Genomic DNA, 18,059 nt, shown 5'->3' with positions numbered 1-18,059 from the left:
ATAATTTATGACAGAGAATGTTCTTCCTATGTTCTCTTCTAGGAGTTTCATGGTGTCATGTCTCGTATTTAAATCTTTTTTATTTTTTAATTTTTACAGTGTTGTGTTGATTTCTGCCATATGACAATGCAAATCAGCCATAATTATACATATATCCCTTCCCTCTTGAGCTTCCCTCCCCTACCCCCACCCTCCCCTCTAAGTCATCACAGAGCACCACACTGGGATCCCTGTGTTAGCAGCTTCTCACCAGGTATCCACTTTACACATGATAGCATATTTGTTGATGCTGCTTTCTCCATTCATCCCACTCTCTCCCTCCCCAACTGTGTCCACAACTCCGTTCTCTACATTTGCATCTTCATTCCTTCCCTGCAAATAGGTTCATCAACACCATTTTTTCTAGATTCCATATACATGCATTAATATATGATATTTATTTTTCTCATTCTGGCTTACTTCATTCTGTGTAATAGGATCTAGGTTCATCCACCTCACTAGAACTGATTCAAATTTGTGCTTTAATGTCTGTGTAATATTCCACTGTAAATATGTACCACATATTCTCTATCCATTCATCTGTCTATGAATATCTAGATTGCTTCCATGTCCTAGCTGTTGTACATAGTGCTGCAATGAACATTGGGGTACATCTATCTTTCAGAACTCTGTTTTTTTCAGAGTATATGCTCAGTAGTAGGGTTGCTAGGTCATATGGTAGATTTTTTTCCCTAGTTTTTTAGGGATTCTCTTTACTGTTCTCCATAATGGCTGTATCAGTTTACATTCCCACCAACAGTGTAGGAGGGTTCCCTTTTATCCATATCCTCTCCAGCATTTATTGTTTGTAGATTTTTTGATGATGGCCATTTTGACTGGTGTGAAGTGATACCTCATTGTAATTTTGATTTGCATTTCTTTAATAATTAACGGTGTTGAGCATCTTTTCATGTGTTTATTATATGTCGTCTTTGGAGAAATGTCTGTTTAGGTATTCTGTCCATTTTTTAATTGGGCTTTTTCTTTTCCTGTCATTGAACTGTACGAGCTGTTTATATATTCTGGAGGTTAATCTTTTGTCAGTTGTTTCATTAGTTTCAATATCTTCCCATTCTGAGGGTTGTCTTTTAATCCTGTTTATTGTTTATGGCAGAAGCTTTTAAGTTTAATTAGGTCCCATTTGCTTATTTTGTTTTTATTTCCATTACTCTAGGAGGTGGGTCAAAGAGGATCTCTCTGTGATTTATGGCAAAGTGTGTACTGCCTATGTTTTCCTCTAAGAGCTTTATAGTTTCTAGCCTTACATTTAAGTCTTTAATCCATTTTGAGTTCATTTTTGTGCATGGTGTGAGGGAGTGTTCTGACTTCACTGATTTACATGCAGCTGTCAGGCTTTCCCAGCAATACCTGCTGAAGAGACTGTCTTTTCTCCATTGTATATTCTTGCTTCTCTTGTCAAAGATGAATCAACCATAGGTCTGTGTGTCTGTTTCTAGACTCTCTATTCTGTTTCATTGACCCATATGTCTGGTTTCATGTCATTGCCATGCTATTTTGGTTACTGTAGTTTTGTAGTATTGTCTGAAGTCTGGGAGAGTCTTGATTCTTATTCTTTTTCTTCAGGATTGCTTTGGCAATTCTGTGTATTTTGTGGTTCCATATAAATTTTAGGATTGTTTAATTCTGTGAAAAATGTCATGGGTTATTTATCGGGATTGCATTGAATCTGTAGATTGCTTTGGATAGTATGGTCATTTTAATAATATTAATACTTTCAATCCAAGAGCATGGGGTATCTTTCCATTTCTTTGAATTGGCTTCAGTTTCCTTTATCAATGTTTTATAGTTCTCCATGTTTAAGTCTTTCATCTCCTTGATCAGGTTTATTTCAAGGTATTTTATTTTTTTGACATGATTTTCAAAGAGATTGCTTTTTTACTTCCTCTGACTTTTTTCTTTTCTTTTCTCCCTGTGTCTGGATATGTTTCCTTCTTTAGGTCTGGGAAGTTTTCAAGTGAATTTCTTCAAATACATTTTTGATTCCCTTTTCTCTTTTTTTTTTTTTTTCCTTCTGTTACCCTTATTATGTGTAGATTGGCATGCTTTATATTATCTCATAGGTCTCATATGTTGCCTTCTTTTTTTTCATTTTTCTATCTGTTTTCTCTTCTGATTGGGTGGTTTCTAGGTCACTTTTTTTTGTTTGGTATTGTTTAGTTTGCTATTTATTGCTTTAGCTCAGTTTTCATCTTGGCAATTGAGTTGTCTAATTTTAGCTGGCTCCTGTTTATAGTTTCTAGTTCCTTGTTACAGTGATCCCTATTTCTAGCAATAATCTTTCTTAATTTCCTCAGGATTTGTATTACTTCCTTTTTGAACTCAGGGTCTAGTAAACTGAAAAAGCCTGTTTCAATTATTTGGTCTTTCAGGCGATTTCTCTTGTTCTTTTATTGGTGATTAGTTTCTCTGCTCCTTCAGTTTAGTTATACTTCTGTGACTCAATTTAGGAGAAACAGTTATCTGTTGTGGTCCTGAAGGACCTGTTGTTGTTGAAGGACCTGAAGGGCTGTTGTTATGTGGGGAACAGTCTCTATGAGTCTAATTGATGCCAGAGCTGCTTTTGGTATGGATACTTGCCACATCGTTCTTTGGGGGTGTGCTAGCCAGTACCCCTTTTTAGGGGGTGAAGGTTACGTTGTGGTGACCAGAGGCTGCACTGGGTGTTGGAGGGGTCTCCTCTTTGCTCTGCCGTTGTCATAGCTCTGTCAACGGCGGGGCCCGTTCTCCAGATGTTGGAGTAGAAGCTCTCGGATCTGGTTCAAAGCTGCGGTGTGAGGTAGGCGGGACTGGCGCACTTTTGCTGGTAAAGGAGCCCGTGGGTATTCTTCCGCCAGAGCGATCCACTGGGACATGCTCTCTGTGATATTCCCTGTCACCCTTGTGCGTGCTCACAAAGCACGCTGTCGCTGAAACTGCCCTCTGCCCCACCTCAGCAAGGGAAAAGCCGGAAGTCAGCTTGGAAGTCCTTCCGGTGCGGTGCTCGGGAAGCTGCCAGTGGCCTGAATCTTCTGTGAAAGTCACGCGCCCACCAGGAATCAGTTCAGATTTCAGCCCCACCCTGCGTGTGGGCCACCCACACGTGCTTGTGTGTGCCCAGAGCTTGCAGTAGTGAAGCTGTACCCTCTGTGAGCAAGCTGAGGATGAAGCTGCTCTGGGCGGGGGCAGGGCGGGGGGGCACGCCACTCCCTTCGCACGTGCATTGACAAATCGGGTTCCCATTGGTCCTGATCACACCTCCGGCGGCCGGGACCATTCTTGAGGCCCTTGCAATTGTCTCTGCATCCAAACCAAATCTTCTCCCTGGGTCTGTCTGCTGCAGCCCCGTGTACCTCAGCCCCCACCATGCCCTCCACCAGGGATGCATCTACGGCTGGAGCGTGAAGTGAGGTGGCCAGGACCTTCTGGGCACGTTTCTCTCTGCCCTGATCCTGCAAGCTGGCCACTGCTTCCTCCTCTAAGTCCCTGAAACTCCATATCTGGTTGAGGGATCCCAGAGTGAGAGACGCTTTCATAGCTCAGGTCCATCTCAAGCTTCTTTCTTTTGTCTGTTCATCCTACCCAGTTATCCGGTGGTCTTTCTTGCAGCTTTGGTTCTATGAGATCTTCAACCAGCATTCTGTGGGTATTCTGTGAGAACTGTTCCACATGTAGATGTATTTTTGATGTATTTGTGGGAGGAGGTGAGCTCCACATCCTTCTATTACATCGTCTTGATCTCCCAGTCTATTTATTATTTTCTTATTGGTGAATAAGAGAACTCTTTATGCTGTGACTTTTATGTATTAAATGAATACTGCAAATGTTTTCACCAGCCTGTGATTTGATTTTCCATTTATGTTTTACTGTATTTTTAAAATAAGTGAGTTAAAAATTAAGTAAATTGGTCAGTCTTTTTTTATTGTGGTTTTTATCTTTGGCATTTTACAAATAAATGTATTATTCATATCTATGTAATATAAATATGGCATTTTTGACATAAAGAAGGGCTATGCATTTTTCAGAATTTGGGAACCATTTGTATAAGAAATAAAGTCACATGGAGTATGGATCTGTCAGTGGGAAGAGGTGAAAGGCTCTTTGCTTTGCAGAGAGTTTCAGCGGCTTGCGGATGTTTAACAAGTTTGTTGCTTATCAAAGTTTGAAGATGTGAGATTTTTTTTCTTAGTCTGAGGATATGAGATTTTCTTCTTTTTGTTTTCATCTTCTTTTCTTGAAACCGGAGTGTCTTGTTTCTCAGGTAATCCACTACAAAGTGCAATACATCAAAGGGGGCTCATCTTCATATTAAAGTTGAGATTTCTGAGGCTGAGGGATTGGTTACATTTTTGAAATTGTTCAGTTAATACCATCAGAACAATAGTAATGGATCAGATATGTCCACATCTTACATTATGTTTTTCATCATTAAGATGAAAATATTTTCACTTTTCAAAAATGTATGTTTATGTATGATACAATATTGTTGTTTAGTTGCTCAGTCATGTCTGACTCTTTGCCACCCCATGGACTGTAGCCAGCTTCTCTGTCCTTGGGATTTCCCAGACAAGAATACTGAAATAGGTTTGCATTTCCTTCTCCCGGAGGACTTCCTGACCCAGGGATGGAACTTGTGTCTCTTGCATTGTAGGCGGATTCTTTATCGCTGAGTCACCAGGGAAGCCCATAGTATAATATTAAGTAGATAAAATATATATATAATACATATTGCTGTAGACTTGAAAGAAATACTGACACATGTGCAATTAAAATTCTGGCTTATTTTATGAACTCTGTTTTTAACAGTTGGCTTATTCTGAATTAAAAGGCCTTGTAATGAATTGCTTTTATTGTGAAATCATCAATCAAAATACAAGTGCTTTTCTTCCTGTCAAGAAGATATATACTTTTTAAGAATGATTTACTCCAACATTTAACTGAAGATGTTTTTTCTCTTCTAGCTTTTGTTTCTACCAATCCGATGTCATACATGGCTACTGATGGCAATGAGCTTGTAAGTATTCTTAGGAATACTCAGACTTTAAGTATCATTAGTTTGATGAATGAGTAAAAAATTAGGTTGATTTTAAGTTTGACTAGCTACTTATTGTCCAGTTCATTAGTCGTAATGGAATGAAAGAGCTTCCCTAGCAGCTTAGATGGTAAAGCATTTGCCTGCAATGCAGGAGACCTGCGTTCAGTCCAGTGGTTGGGAAGATTCCCCTGGAGAAGGAAATGGCAAACCACTCCAGTGTTCTTGCCTGGAGTATTCCATGGACAGAGGAGCCTGGCGTGCTACAGTCCATGGGGTTGCAGAGTCAGACATGACTAAGTGACTAACACACACAATAGAATTAAATGATCCCTTTGTTAGAGTTCGAAAGTTTCTTATGATCACCAAGCATTTGTTTAAGACCCCTAGCTGTTTAAATATCAAGAAACATAACCACGATTTTGACATACTGTACATAAATTTGTCTCTATTTTCAATTAATTCTGGTATAGTGTAGCCTCTCATGCAACTTCTTTGGGAATAATTCTGCTAATTATTATGTGCAAATTATAGCTTCCTTTTAAAATAATTGAGCAATTGAGCAAGTTTCCTCTATTAGATGAGGAAACTCATGCAGGGAAAGTAGAGATGTTGATGTAACATGATACTTCAGATGGAAGGGGATGCACAGACTGTAGCCCACCAAACTCCTCTGCCCTTGGAATTTTTCAGACAAGAATACTGGAGTGGGTTGCCTTTTCCTCCTCCAGGGGATCTTCCTGACCCAGGGATCGAATCTTCATCTCTTGTGTCTTCTGAATTGGCAGGCAGATTCTTTACCACTAGTGCCACCTGGGAAGCCCCCTTAGTGGTTGATTATGCAGGGAAAATAGAGAAGTTGGTATAAGTAACATGACACTTCAAATAGAAGATGCAGTGCAGTGTGGGATTGGGTGGTGTGCATCTTTTGGCAAATCTAATGACTTCATGATGAATGCATAGGACAGAGTTTTTGGAGTAGAGCCAAAAGCAGAAGCAGAAGTGGGGTGTTGAGAAAATATAGTATAGACTTCTTGCCACACATTTTCCTGATGCACATTAAGAAATGGATGTCAAGGCAGGTTGTATTATAATGATAGAGAAATTGAGTGAACTAGACAGCTCCTGGAAAAGACACCTTACTAAAAAAGCAGGACAGCATATTAATTCTCTTCTTGATAACAATTTCATATTCCAGAGAGAGAGAAGGCAAAGAGCACTTTTGTTTTGATGCTCCTTCTACTTGAGGAAATCCTTGCTAATGATGAAAAATGGTGGATAGTTTGGGAGACAAGGGTGCAGAAAATTAAAAATGAAAATTATAGTCACTTATGCAACCTAGGAAATTCACTATCTAAAACTTGCAGAAAGAGGGAAGTCTGATTTTTTGCACATGAATGGGTATGTGTTTGATAATAGAAATATGAATAATCACAGTGAAGATAGGGAAGAACAATTAAGAGAATGAATGTGGCTGCAATGGAAAATTTTTGTTAGGATTAGATTATAAAGCTGTGTGTACAGGATATTAAAGGAGGGTCTTATGGTCAAGGGCAAAAGCACACAGAGGTCACAGATCTGTAAAGACAGAATCAGGGAGACTCAGGTTTAGAGTAGCCAAGGTTTATGAGAAATTTAAAAAGAAAAAATGCATGTGATTATAAGCATGTGTATGTGCTTATTTGGGAAAATGGCATGAAAAGAAGGAATTAGGACAGTTGAATCTTTGAAAAAGGTAATGCAGGGTTTAATTCTGATGAAAAAAAAAAACTGTAATTTTCCAGCTGGAAGGAGTTCATCCTATATGTTTAAGAGGAAATGGAAAATAAGATAATGAGAGCACCTAAGAATTTCAAATGAATAAACTGATTCATTGAAACATTCATTTAATGTTCACTGATTACCTCTCCTGAGTTTGTTATGTGTCAGCCACTGTACTACGTAAGAATTGGAGATTTAATGGTGAGTTGAAACAAGTCAGAATCTCCATGTCTTTTAAAAAAAAAAACATAGCCTTGGATTTTTGAACAAAGATGGCAGATCTGATTACCCAAGGACTAACGTATCATCCTGGAACTCCCAATCTAGGGCTATTACCGCTGTAATATGTAACCAGCTTCCCCTTTTGCTCTGGGCACAAGTGGATTCTGTTCTTCTTGGTGGGAACTATTTTTGGGCCTTTCTCATTTCATGAGCCATCATGCTCCACTCCCCGTGTGTGTCAGTTTACCTGTTATTTTTATCTCACAGCCATCAGTGTCTGGCTGGGAACGCTTAATATCTCTCTCAAGCATTTCTTCCAGCTGCTTTTCAGTGGTTACCCTCCTTTAGCTTTCCATTCAGAAAATTAGTTCCATTTTCTGCTGTCATTTGTTCTCTAAATAAAATGTAGCACCAGAGACCTATTTTTATGCTAGATAGTTTTGGTAGGCCTGACACATTTGACCTAATGACATCCCGAATTACCCTGCATTTCCACTAAACTAATATGCACTGAGCTGCGTGTGCTGAGCTCTCTGCTTGGTGCTGGGGTACTTAGAGGAGGAGCCGACCACCGGTGGGGACAGGGTGATACTTCTAAGGGACTTTTATTGATCCCGACATGATAGGTATCATTGAAGTGGTATGGTAAATCGTGCTAGTTCCAGAAACTAGACTCTATGCATTTGAAATTTTATTATGTGCAGAGTAAAAAAGCACTGTTCTTTTTTTGTTGAATTGTTGTTATCTGATAGTATCCTTCTCTTGCCTCTGATTTTCTCTCCTCTGAAGGGAAGAAGCAGGATTTTCAAAGCTAAAGCTTCACACAGAATCAAAAGGATTAGCTCATTAAGTTCTGTCTGTTTTAACACCTAAATGTTGGGTTGACCAAAAAGCCTATTCGGGTTTTCCCAGAAGAGGTAACAACAGCCCAATATTTCCCCATCTTCACAACACTTGCCCTCCCCCTGCTCACTGGGCTCTTTGCCTCTGCCCTTGTCTCCTCCCCAGCCCTCAACTAACCTCAACCTGCCCAACAACAGCCAGGGTGGATTTGCCTACACGTAGATATGATTTTTCTACTCATCTTTGTCCATCTGTTCAATGGCTTCCATTGGCTTTCCGATGAACTTTGTACTTTCCAGCATAATTTGCAAGGCCCTTCATGATGTGACTCGGCCCCTCTGAACATGGTTTCCACCCCCAAACCTGCCCGTCCTCTGTGGTCCATGCCTGCTGACTTGTACCTGCATTTCTGTACCACATCCTCTTATCTTTATCTTTATCTGGAGGGCCTGCCCTGACTCCTCAGTTCTAGGTAAGCACTGTGATGGGGTGCAGACCTTGTTATCCTTGCTCAGTTCTTTTCTGTTTCCCTGGAAGCTATGTTAAAACTTTCTTGCCACTGAATTGCTGGTCCTTGGCAATGAGTGACTTTGCAGTAAAGGGTGGGTGAATAAACAAAAATCATAATTTACCATATTGTGAGCTGAAAGAAAGCACTGGCATAATCACCTTTAGGATCTGGGTCAGAGACCTTGGGGAAATGTCCACCATTATAATTATATTTGGTACAATCGTTAAACATCCATTGTGTAGTTCTTATAAGGCTTTCTGTACTTTATACTGTGCTTCTTCATGTGGCTCAGTGGTAAAGGATCCACACACCAATGCAGGAGACATGAGACTCGAGTTCGATCCTGGGTCGGGAAGATCACCTGGAGAAGGAAATGGCAACCCACTTTAGTATTCTTGCCCGAAAAATCCCATAGACGGGGGGCCTGGTGGGCTACAGTCCTTGGGGTCACAGAAGGGTCAGACATGACTTAGCAACTAAACAACAGCAAGCAGCATGATACTGTGGTGATTCAGCATTATATACTAAATCAGTATGCTTTGTTTTCTTTTATGTTTCGTTTCTCATTAAAATAAATAGATAAATAATAACGACTAGCATATGAGTCTTAAAGGCTTGATTACAAAAAAAAAAAAAAAAGGCTTGATTACTAAACTCTTAGATTTTAGTAACAGCATTTTAGTTAAGGAAGGAAAGCAGCCTTAATTTAAGGATGACAAGGCTCAGAGAGAATGTGACACAATATCTCGTTTACCGTTGTACACAATTCTTTTACCTAAAGCTTTCAAGAGTCGCTTTCGGGGATTGCTGTAGTGGGGAAGAAATGTCACAGTTCTCTTAGATCAAAACTTTATGACAGTGTTTTCTCAAAAATTGTTTAAAATAAATTTCCTTCCCTAAATGTCTCCTGGAAAAAAGAAATGCCAAGTGAAAACGTTTTGCTGAAATGAAAATCTCTGCATAGAAATCACAGTTGCTTGGCTCAATCTTTCTGCTGATGAGGACAAGCTCACCCAGTGTGAATGGGCACTTACTTCCGGCACTGTGGTCGTTGGGTTTTCTGCTGTTGCTGGGACTGCATCTGTGCAATGATCTAACAGCAAACTGGTCCTTGATGTGTGTGCTTTACAAAAAACCCCCTGCATACATCATTCACAGAACGTGTATTGCCTGGTCCTTCTGTGTGCTGGGAACAGCTGCCACGTGATTCCAGCCCCATGGGAACCTGCCCTGCCCCCCACTCCATCTCTGTGCCCATGGCGTGTGTCTCAGGGATGTGGAAATATTCAGAAATGAACCGAGGAATCTCTTTCCCACCTTTTTGATCAACCGGAAAGAGCTGAAATGTTGGCCGCTTGCTTTTTCGGCTCCATCAACAGAACGCTGTGTTGAATTGGCAGGGCCAATGCTGCTTTGAAGGTAGGAAGCTGCTGTGCATATTTTCTGTCCCAAGTAGGACGTGGAGTGGAGAAGCAGAGGACAGCTGCCTGGGGAACAGATGACAGGGTGGGGGCTTGTTGGCTACCTCTGGAGGACTTGTGTCCCTCCTGCCAGCACCTCTTCTCCACCCCATGCATTCCTGTTTCTTGGGTTCCAGATTCTTTGTCTTTGGAGGATATGGTTAAAGCAGGATGCCGAAGAAAGCTACTGTGGTTTTTCAGGCAGAGTATTTTAGCTTGAAGTAGAGATTTGTCTGCTTCAGTCTCCTGTTGTTCTGAGCTTCCCTGGTGGCTCAGTGGTAAAGAACCCGCCTGCCAATGCGGGAGATATGGGTTCGATCCCTGGGTCAGGAAGATCCCCTGGAAAAAGAAATACCAACCCACTCCAGTATTCTTGCCTAGGAAAGCCCATGGACAGAGGAGCTTGGTGGGCCACAGTCCATGAGGTTGCAAGAGTCGGACATGATTTAGCGACTAAACAATAATAAGAGGTTTGTCCAGCACAAGTCCATTTTACCTTTAAAGAGGCATCCGGGGTCATCTCTCCAGGTGGGTTCAAACTTAGTGTTAGTTGACCCCAGGAGCTTTTCCCTATGTATGTGGCTCTCTGTGGGGAGAAAAATGCAGAGCAACTTGGATGTTGCTTTTCTCTGCTGATGTTCTTGGAGGTATTTTCAGCTCTGAGTAATCAAACACTAGATGGCTTTCCAGATATTTGTTAAATCTCCCCTTGTACCAGGCACTATCATTAAGGCATTATAGGAAATAAAAGTTGACATAAGGCACAGTTAACCTTTTGGTAAATATTTATCGAGTGCTCCCTGTGCATTAGGCATCGGGCTAGGCGATAGATTTTGAAGTCATGGTGTGTTCAAGAACATGGTCGCGGTCGATCATTCAATCTAAGCAGAGCTGTCATTTAACTATAGAGCGGATAAAGGAATTTGATAAACTTTAAGAAGCACCATTAACAGAGGAAGTGATTAAGTAATTATGTAGGATGGAAGAAAAGCCTATATAGATTAACCACAGGTGCTGGTTTGGACCACTGGATGGATTGTGTCACCAGCACGTGTTACCACTCAGATTTGTGAACAGATAAGTTATCATACCCATTGGAGAGGAGAGGCATCAGCAAACCATCATGGAATAAAAAAGACAGAAGAAGTAGAGTAGCCTTGAGTTAAACAACAGACTTAGGAATCTGAATGGCCAGGTCTAGTGTTGGCTCTATTGCTAGCTCGATGTGATCTGAGGGGAGGTTACTTACCACACCAAGATGAAGTTCCTCCTTTGTGGAAAGGAAGGTAAACATAGTACCTACCATGAAGATCTTTGGGAAATAATAGAAATCAATTCTTACAGTGACGCGATGGTAAAGCTCATTCCACATCCAGTGGCAGCAACCTCCAACTGATAAAGAGGGAGCCATGGGCATAATGGGGGAAAGGAGAGCAGCGAGAGGGGAAACGGAGAGAGAAAGAGAACATTGTGAGTGAAGACCCTTCCCCGCACAACTCTGCAAACTTAAGTTCCAAAACAGGCTTGAAAAATGCTAAGAAAGGTAGACTATGAAGTAAAAATTGTAAGTCTAATTTTATTTTACATAAAAGCAAAATTTCAAAGCCTAACAAAATTTTTTTTTCTGACAAAATTTTTTAAGTGTGAAACTCAAAGAATCTTTTATATAATTTTGAAAGAAAGTGGGCACAAATGAAAAAGTATAAAACACAAGTGGGTTTTGAAAAAATTAAGAGGTATTAGAAAAGAAAACATAATTTTTTAAATAGAAAGCTCAGTTAATGACTTACATTCAACACTGGATACTTTCTAAATGAGTATTTGTAAATTGAAAAACCTGTACAGGACATGCATGGCACAGAGAGATAGACAGATGAAAAATTAAGACAAAGAAATTAACAGCAAAACACAGTGGGATAGGAAAAAAAAAAGGAACGGGTAGAAAGATGGCTGAAATTTTGAAAGAAAAGACCAAAACATATTCCAGGTTGTAGAGAATTAAAAGTTTTATACATCGCATGCATGCATACTAAGTCACTTCAGTCATATCTGACTCTGCGACCCTATGGACCATAGCCTTCCAGACTCCTCTGTTCATGGGGTCTCCAGACAAGAATACTGGAGTGGGCTGCCATGCCCTTCTCCAAGGGAATCTTCTCAACCCAGAAATCGAACTCACATCTCTTGCATCTTCTGCATCGGCAGGTGGGTTTTTTACAACTAGTGCTACCTGAGAAGCCCTTTCTTAATTGCAAGGATTGTAAATAGGACACTTTGAGAGCAACCGGGGGATATCCAAAAAATTAAGGATGCATACTGTGCAATCTGCTGCTGCTGCTAAGTCGCTTCAGTCGTGTCTGACTCTGTGCGACCCCATAGACGGAAGTCCAACAGGCTCCTCCATCCCTGGGATTCTCTAGGCAAGAACACTGGAGTGGGTTGCCATTTTCTTCTCCAATGCATGAAAGTGAAAAGTGAAAGTGAAGTCGCTCAGTCGTGTCTGACTCTTAGTGACCCCATGGACTGCAGCCTACCAGGCTCCTCTGTCCATGGGATTTTCCAGGCAAGAATACTGGAGTGGGGTGCCACTGCCTTCTCCAATGACCGTGCAGTCTACTTTCAGGTAAATACTCTAGCCCATGGACATATGTGCCCATGTGTATTAAATTGTACAGTGGAAGTTATACAAAGTTGATAATTGCAACAATGTTGTGGCAGTGAACAATTATATATTAAATGTGGGTTAATATGTGAGTCATGTATGGATATGATAGTTGGACTATAAAGGAAGCTGAGCACTAAAGAATTCATGCTTTTGAACTGTGGTGTTGGAGAAGACTCTTGAGAGTCCCTTGGACTGCAAGGAGATCCAGCCAGCCCATCCTAAAGGAGATCAGTCCTGGGTGTTCATTGGAGGACTGATGTTGAAGCTGAAACTCCAGTACTTTGGCCACCTGATGTGAAGAGCTGACTCATTTGAAAAGACCCTGATGCTGGGAAAGATTGAGGGCAGGAGGAGAAGGGGACAATGGAGGATGAGATGGTTGGATGGCATCACTGATTCAATGGACATGGGTTTGGGTGGACTCCGGGAGTTGGTGATGGACAGGGAGGCCTGGCATGCTGCGGTTCATGGGGTCGCCAAGAGTCGGACATGACTGAGCGACTGAACTGAACTGAACTGAACTGAACATGTGAGTGGATAAATAAACTGTGAAATTTTCATTGACTGCAGTGCTGTCTTAGAATTACAACTACTTATCTCAACATGAAAAAAAAATCTCAAAAATACAATACTGAAAATTAAACACCTCCTTTAATGCTATTTATCGCTTATGGTATTGTTAAATGCTGCTTATAAATACTAAAATTGTATGGGAGTGATAAATATCACATTCAGTTTAGTGTAACCTGGGGTGAATGAGAGGGAAATGGAAAGGGGAAGCTGTATATCATGTATTCATATTTCATTCCCTAAAAAATAAAGTGAAAACTAAGAAGGAAAAGAAGGAAGTAAGAAATGTGTACTCAATGAGTTAGAATATGAACAGCTGAGACTTTTGATATCATGTAGTTAAATGGCTTTTCGGTTTCAACATCCCACTATCAGTGAACAAGTGTTTATCTATAGTTTACTGCAGGAGAGATTATAAGCACAGGAGCATGGTTTTGAAAACACATGTAACAATGTCTTTTGGCCCCAGGACTCCTGTTACCATCATGTCTCCTCTTTTCAGTCAAGATTCTGGAGAGACTAGTCTTTAGTGCTCTGTTAACTTCTTCAATTCCCACTCCTCCCCAACCCACTGAAATTTGTTTTCTAGCCGACACGACGATGACACTGTTTTGCCAAGGTCTCTAGTAATTTTTTCTTTCTCTTTTTACACCGGTCAGTGTTTGATGGTTTTGGCTCACCTCTCCCTTCAGTCTCTCCCTCACTTCCGAGACAACCCCTCTCCTGATTTTCTTCTTTTCCTCTGCTGGTCTGCTCTGTCTCCTGATAGTCTCCATTCCTGTTAGTTCTGTGTAAACGCTTTGGTCTTCCTTTGGATTTTGACTTCAGTCCTTTGACATCCTACACATCTGAGTGATCGTACCCAAACTCAAGATTTCCACTCTCTGTACACTGATGATTTCTCATTTTACGTCTTTATTCCAGACTTCTCCCACATCTCTAGACTTGTAAATACTATATATGCTATTTTCCCATGTGTCTTACATACATCAAAGTCAATATGTTTACTATGGATATATATGTACAGATTTATAAATGCTACTGTGTTAAGTCGCTTCAGTTGTGTTTGACTCTGTGCGACCCTGTGGACTGTAGCCCACCAGGCTCCTCTGTTCATAGGATTCTCCAGGCAATCCTGGAGTGGGTTGTCATTTCTCTATTTAAGCCATGTGCTCTATCAGTTCAGTTCAGTGACTCAGTCGTGTCTGACTCTTTGCGACCCCATGGACTGCAGCATGCCAGGCCTCCCTGTCCATCACCAACTCCTGGAGATTACTCAAACTCATGTCCATCGAGTCGGTGATGCCATCCAACCATCTCATCCTCTGTCATCCCCTTCTCCTCTCATCTTCAATCTTTCCCAGTATCAGGGTCTTTTCACATGAGTCAGCTCTTTGCATCAGGTGGTCAAAGTATTGGTTTCAGCTTCAGCATCGGTCCTTCCAGTGAACACTGAGGACTGATCTCCTTAAGGATGAACTGGTTGGATCTCCTTGCAGTCCAAGGGACTCTCAAGAGTCTTCTCCAACACCACAGTTCTCTACATTGTTGCCCTTTATTCCACTGATTAAGCTAGACACTCTTTCCCTGACAGGTTTCTCCCTCACTTTCCACCTTCTAGCCTCCTCCTTCTCACCCTCCCTCCTTCTTTTTCTTCTCACTAGTTCTTCTTTTATTTCTCCAATTTCTCTTCAATCTAGAAAGTGCCATTGTATCCAGCTTCCCTTCAAACTCCAATCCCTGCTTTTCTGTCCTCTTATTTTATATAACATCAACAACCAAAGCAAATAACCTTAAAGGTTACTACTTTGTGAATTTTATTCTTTGAAATAAATATATGTATTTTACCATTTCCTTTTGTGACTTTGGGCAAAACACTGAACCTTGATTTACTTCAGTTTTCTCCTCCGACCTAAATGGTTGGAAGGAAATCTAAAAAAGAGGGGACGTACATATACCTGTGACTGATTCATTTTGCCATATGGCAAGAGACTAATGCAACACTGTAAAGTGATTGTACTCTAATAAAAATTAATTAAAAAATTTTCTTCTCGGTAAAATGTGCATTATAATAACATCTAAGCTGTAAATGTTGTGACAGTTCAGTCCAAGTGTTTATGAAAAGACTCACCCTGGCTATGGCAAACACTATGGAACTATAAGGTTTATGCTTCTTGGTTATCATTGTTTTCAATTATTGTCTATTGTTATTATAAAGTTATCTATCTTCCTTTTTCACTATCAGAGGGATTCTTTTCATATTAACTTAGTAATATCTAAGGTAGCTAGTCTTCTGAAAAAAAGTAGCAAGTTTTTCATGTATTTTTACAGGTGAAATTTTAATATTTAAAGCTTGAAATTTCTCTTTACAAAATTGAGTTTAATTTTCCAGGAAAAAGGAGTGATTTTTTTTGGGAGGGGGGCAAAGGTGTTTTGTAGAGAAACTCCCTAGTGGCTTTATCAGCTGGAGCTGGTTTGGCCCTAAAAAAATTTAGGAATTTTTGTGGCTTGGTTAATGGAGAAGGAAATGGCAACCCACTCCAGTATTCTTGCCTGGAAGATCCCATGGATGGAGGAGCCTGGCGGGCTATCGTCGGTGGGGTCACAAAGAGTCGGACTGACTGAGTGACTAATACTACCCTAGAGCTTTGAGGCTCTTTGTGTCCTTCGGCTCAGGCTGCTGGCCACTTAAAGTATTGGTAGCTTAAAATTGACAGTGCTGTGAGGTTTTATACCATGGAACTTGGCAAAATGCCACAAATCGGGACCCGTCATAGCATATCACCGTACAATTTTAAGATGAGATCATTGTGAAGTTTGATGTGATGACAAACTATTTTATGGTGAATTTTAATATGTCACGGGCAAATTGTACCTTTAAGATTTAATTGTTGTATAAATTAGTGAAGTGAAGTCGCTCAGTCATGTGTGACTCTTTGCGACTCCATGGACTGTAGCCCACAAGGCTCCTCTGTCCATGGGATTCTCCAGGCAAGAATATTGGAGTGGGTGGCCATTTCCTTCTCCAGAGGATCTTCCCGACCTAGGGATCGAACCTGGGTCTCCCGCATTGTAGGCAGATGCTTTTACCATCTGAGCCACCAGGGAAGCATAAATTAGAAATCAGTATAATAATTACACTTAACTTGGATGTGAACACCATCATTCAATATCAGAGGAGGTCCATTTGTATATTTTACACTGGTTCCTTTGTATATTTATACAGCATGTGTTTTTGAGTGATTAATAACCAAGTGAATTTTTTTAAACCCCACCCCCTAAAAAGTAAAAGAAAAATATTCTTTTTCAATAAAAAGGAAATATTTATTTAAAAAGAAAAATGTCCTCAAATTTTAGAGCCAAGTTAGTGCAAATTCAGAATTTTAAGTTTTACTTTTAATATCCCAATAGGAAGAAAATCTTGTGAGAAAAATACCTTGTTAGGCTTCAGATATTTGTTATGAAGAGATACAGGTTCAATCCCTGGGTCAGGAAGATCACCTGGAGCAGGAAATGGCAACGCATTCCAGTCTTCTCTGGGGAAATCCTATGGACTGAGGAGCCTGGTGGGCTGCCGTCTATAGGGTCACAGAGTGTCGGACATGACTGAGCATACTTACACACACATTTGCTATAATGGTTATAATTCCCTATCAAAAAAAATGGTTTCATAAAATGCTCACTGTTTGCTTGGCTTTTTCTTGCTCATCTAGTGGAATAAACCACATGTGAGATCTTTTTGAAACTGACGAGTTCGTGGGTTCCACTTCCTGTTGTGAGGAGTTAGACATATCTCAAACTTACTGAAGTTCTCAAGATTGTTTTCATTCTCTCATGTAAATCAATTTAGGTTTCAGGTTCATGTCGATCAAGTGAAAATGCAATTCCCTCTAATTTATCATTCCTGTAATATGCAGCTCTGCTTCTGGTTGGGGGAAAGTTTGAACACTTATAGAGATTTTATGATCATTTGCCCTAGGAAAAGTTCTGTCTGAGGTGTAGGGCTGACTCAATGACTAAACTCCTTGCCCTCGTTTTTTTTTAAAAAAAAAAAAAAAAAAGTCTGAATAAAGTCCTCTCAGTTTTGGGTGCTCCCCCTGCTTGAGGTATTGTCCAGCCTAGAGCCCCACTTCTCGTTAGTCCAGAGGCAAGAATCTAGCATAGACCGAGGCCTGTTTTGGGGCCAAGTAGAGACACAGCATGCAGTTTGATAGAGGGTTTTCTCCAGAAGCAGCCATCAGCTTGTATGGTAGAACTGGAAAGACCTTGTCAAACTGTGCTGTGCTGAATCGCTTGAGTTGTGTTAGACTCTTTGCAACCCCATGGACTGTAGCCCACTAGGCGCCTCTGTCCATGCAATTTTCTAGGCAAGAATACTGGAGCGAGTTGCCATTTTCTCCTCCAGGGGATCTTCCCAACCCAGGGATTGAACCTATGTCTCTTATGTCTCGTCTCCTGCATTGGTGACAAGAGATACCTTTATCACTAGCATCACCTGTTAAGCCTAGGAGCCCATAAATTGATGGATGGAGGAGATTCGCCTGCTCCCAGTCAGGAGAGATAGGGATGGAATGTGGGCTGCCTCCCTTCACAGATCTTACAGCCTCCTCTCCTACTTTCTCTTCTTTTCTAAGCTGTTCTTTTTGTATAAGCTAATGTGATTGACCTTGTTCAGATGGGCCAGAATGGTCTAGGACTGCCTGTGCCTACAATTCCCTTTTCTTCCTACTCCCCTGTGGTTCTTAATTTGTCTTGAGAGCTTCCTGGGGTCTCCTGGACCCCAGATGCTCTTAAATTGTTCCCACTGTCTAAAGTGACTTAGTTTCTTCTTTTTTAGTCCTGGTTCTCAGCTAAGTTCTAGGTATCCAAATAATATACATTATCCAAACAATATATTTGGGCTAAAATATTTTGTTAATGGGCTTTGCTAAACTCAGATAATTGCATATAGAAAAAACC

General features: G+C 40.7%; 1 protein-coding gene across 5 annotated transcripts in view; it reads left to right on the top strand.

Moving 5' to 3' along the window:
* Positions 1-18,059, top strand: part of IPCEF1 (interaction protein for cytohesin exchange factors 1) — a 200,158-nt gene that overhangs the window by 107,831 nt on the left and 74,268 nt on the right. For all 5 annotated transcript variants that reach the window (XM_043888010.1, XM_043888014.1, XM_043888012.1 and 2 more), the window contains one exon: positions 4,998-5,050. In XM_043888010.1, the coding sequence (XP_043743945.1) occupies positions 4,998-5,050 (53 nt within the window). The remainder of the gene's footprint in view (positions 1-4,997; positions 5,051-18,059) is intronic.

This window comes from Cervus elaphus, chromosome 26 (genome assembly GCF_910594005.1).
Source record: "Cervus elaphus chromosome 26, mCerEla1.1, whole genome shotgun sequence".
Classification (NCBI taxonomy): domain Eukaryota; kingdom Metazoa; phylum Chordata; class Mammalia; order Artiodactyla; family Cervidae; genus Cervus; species Cervus elaphus.
This window is presented reverse-complemented; position numbering and strand designations above follow the sequence as displayed.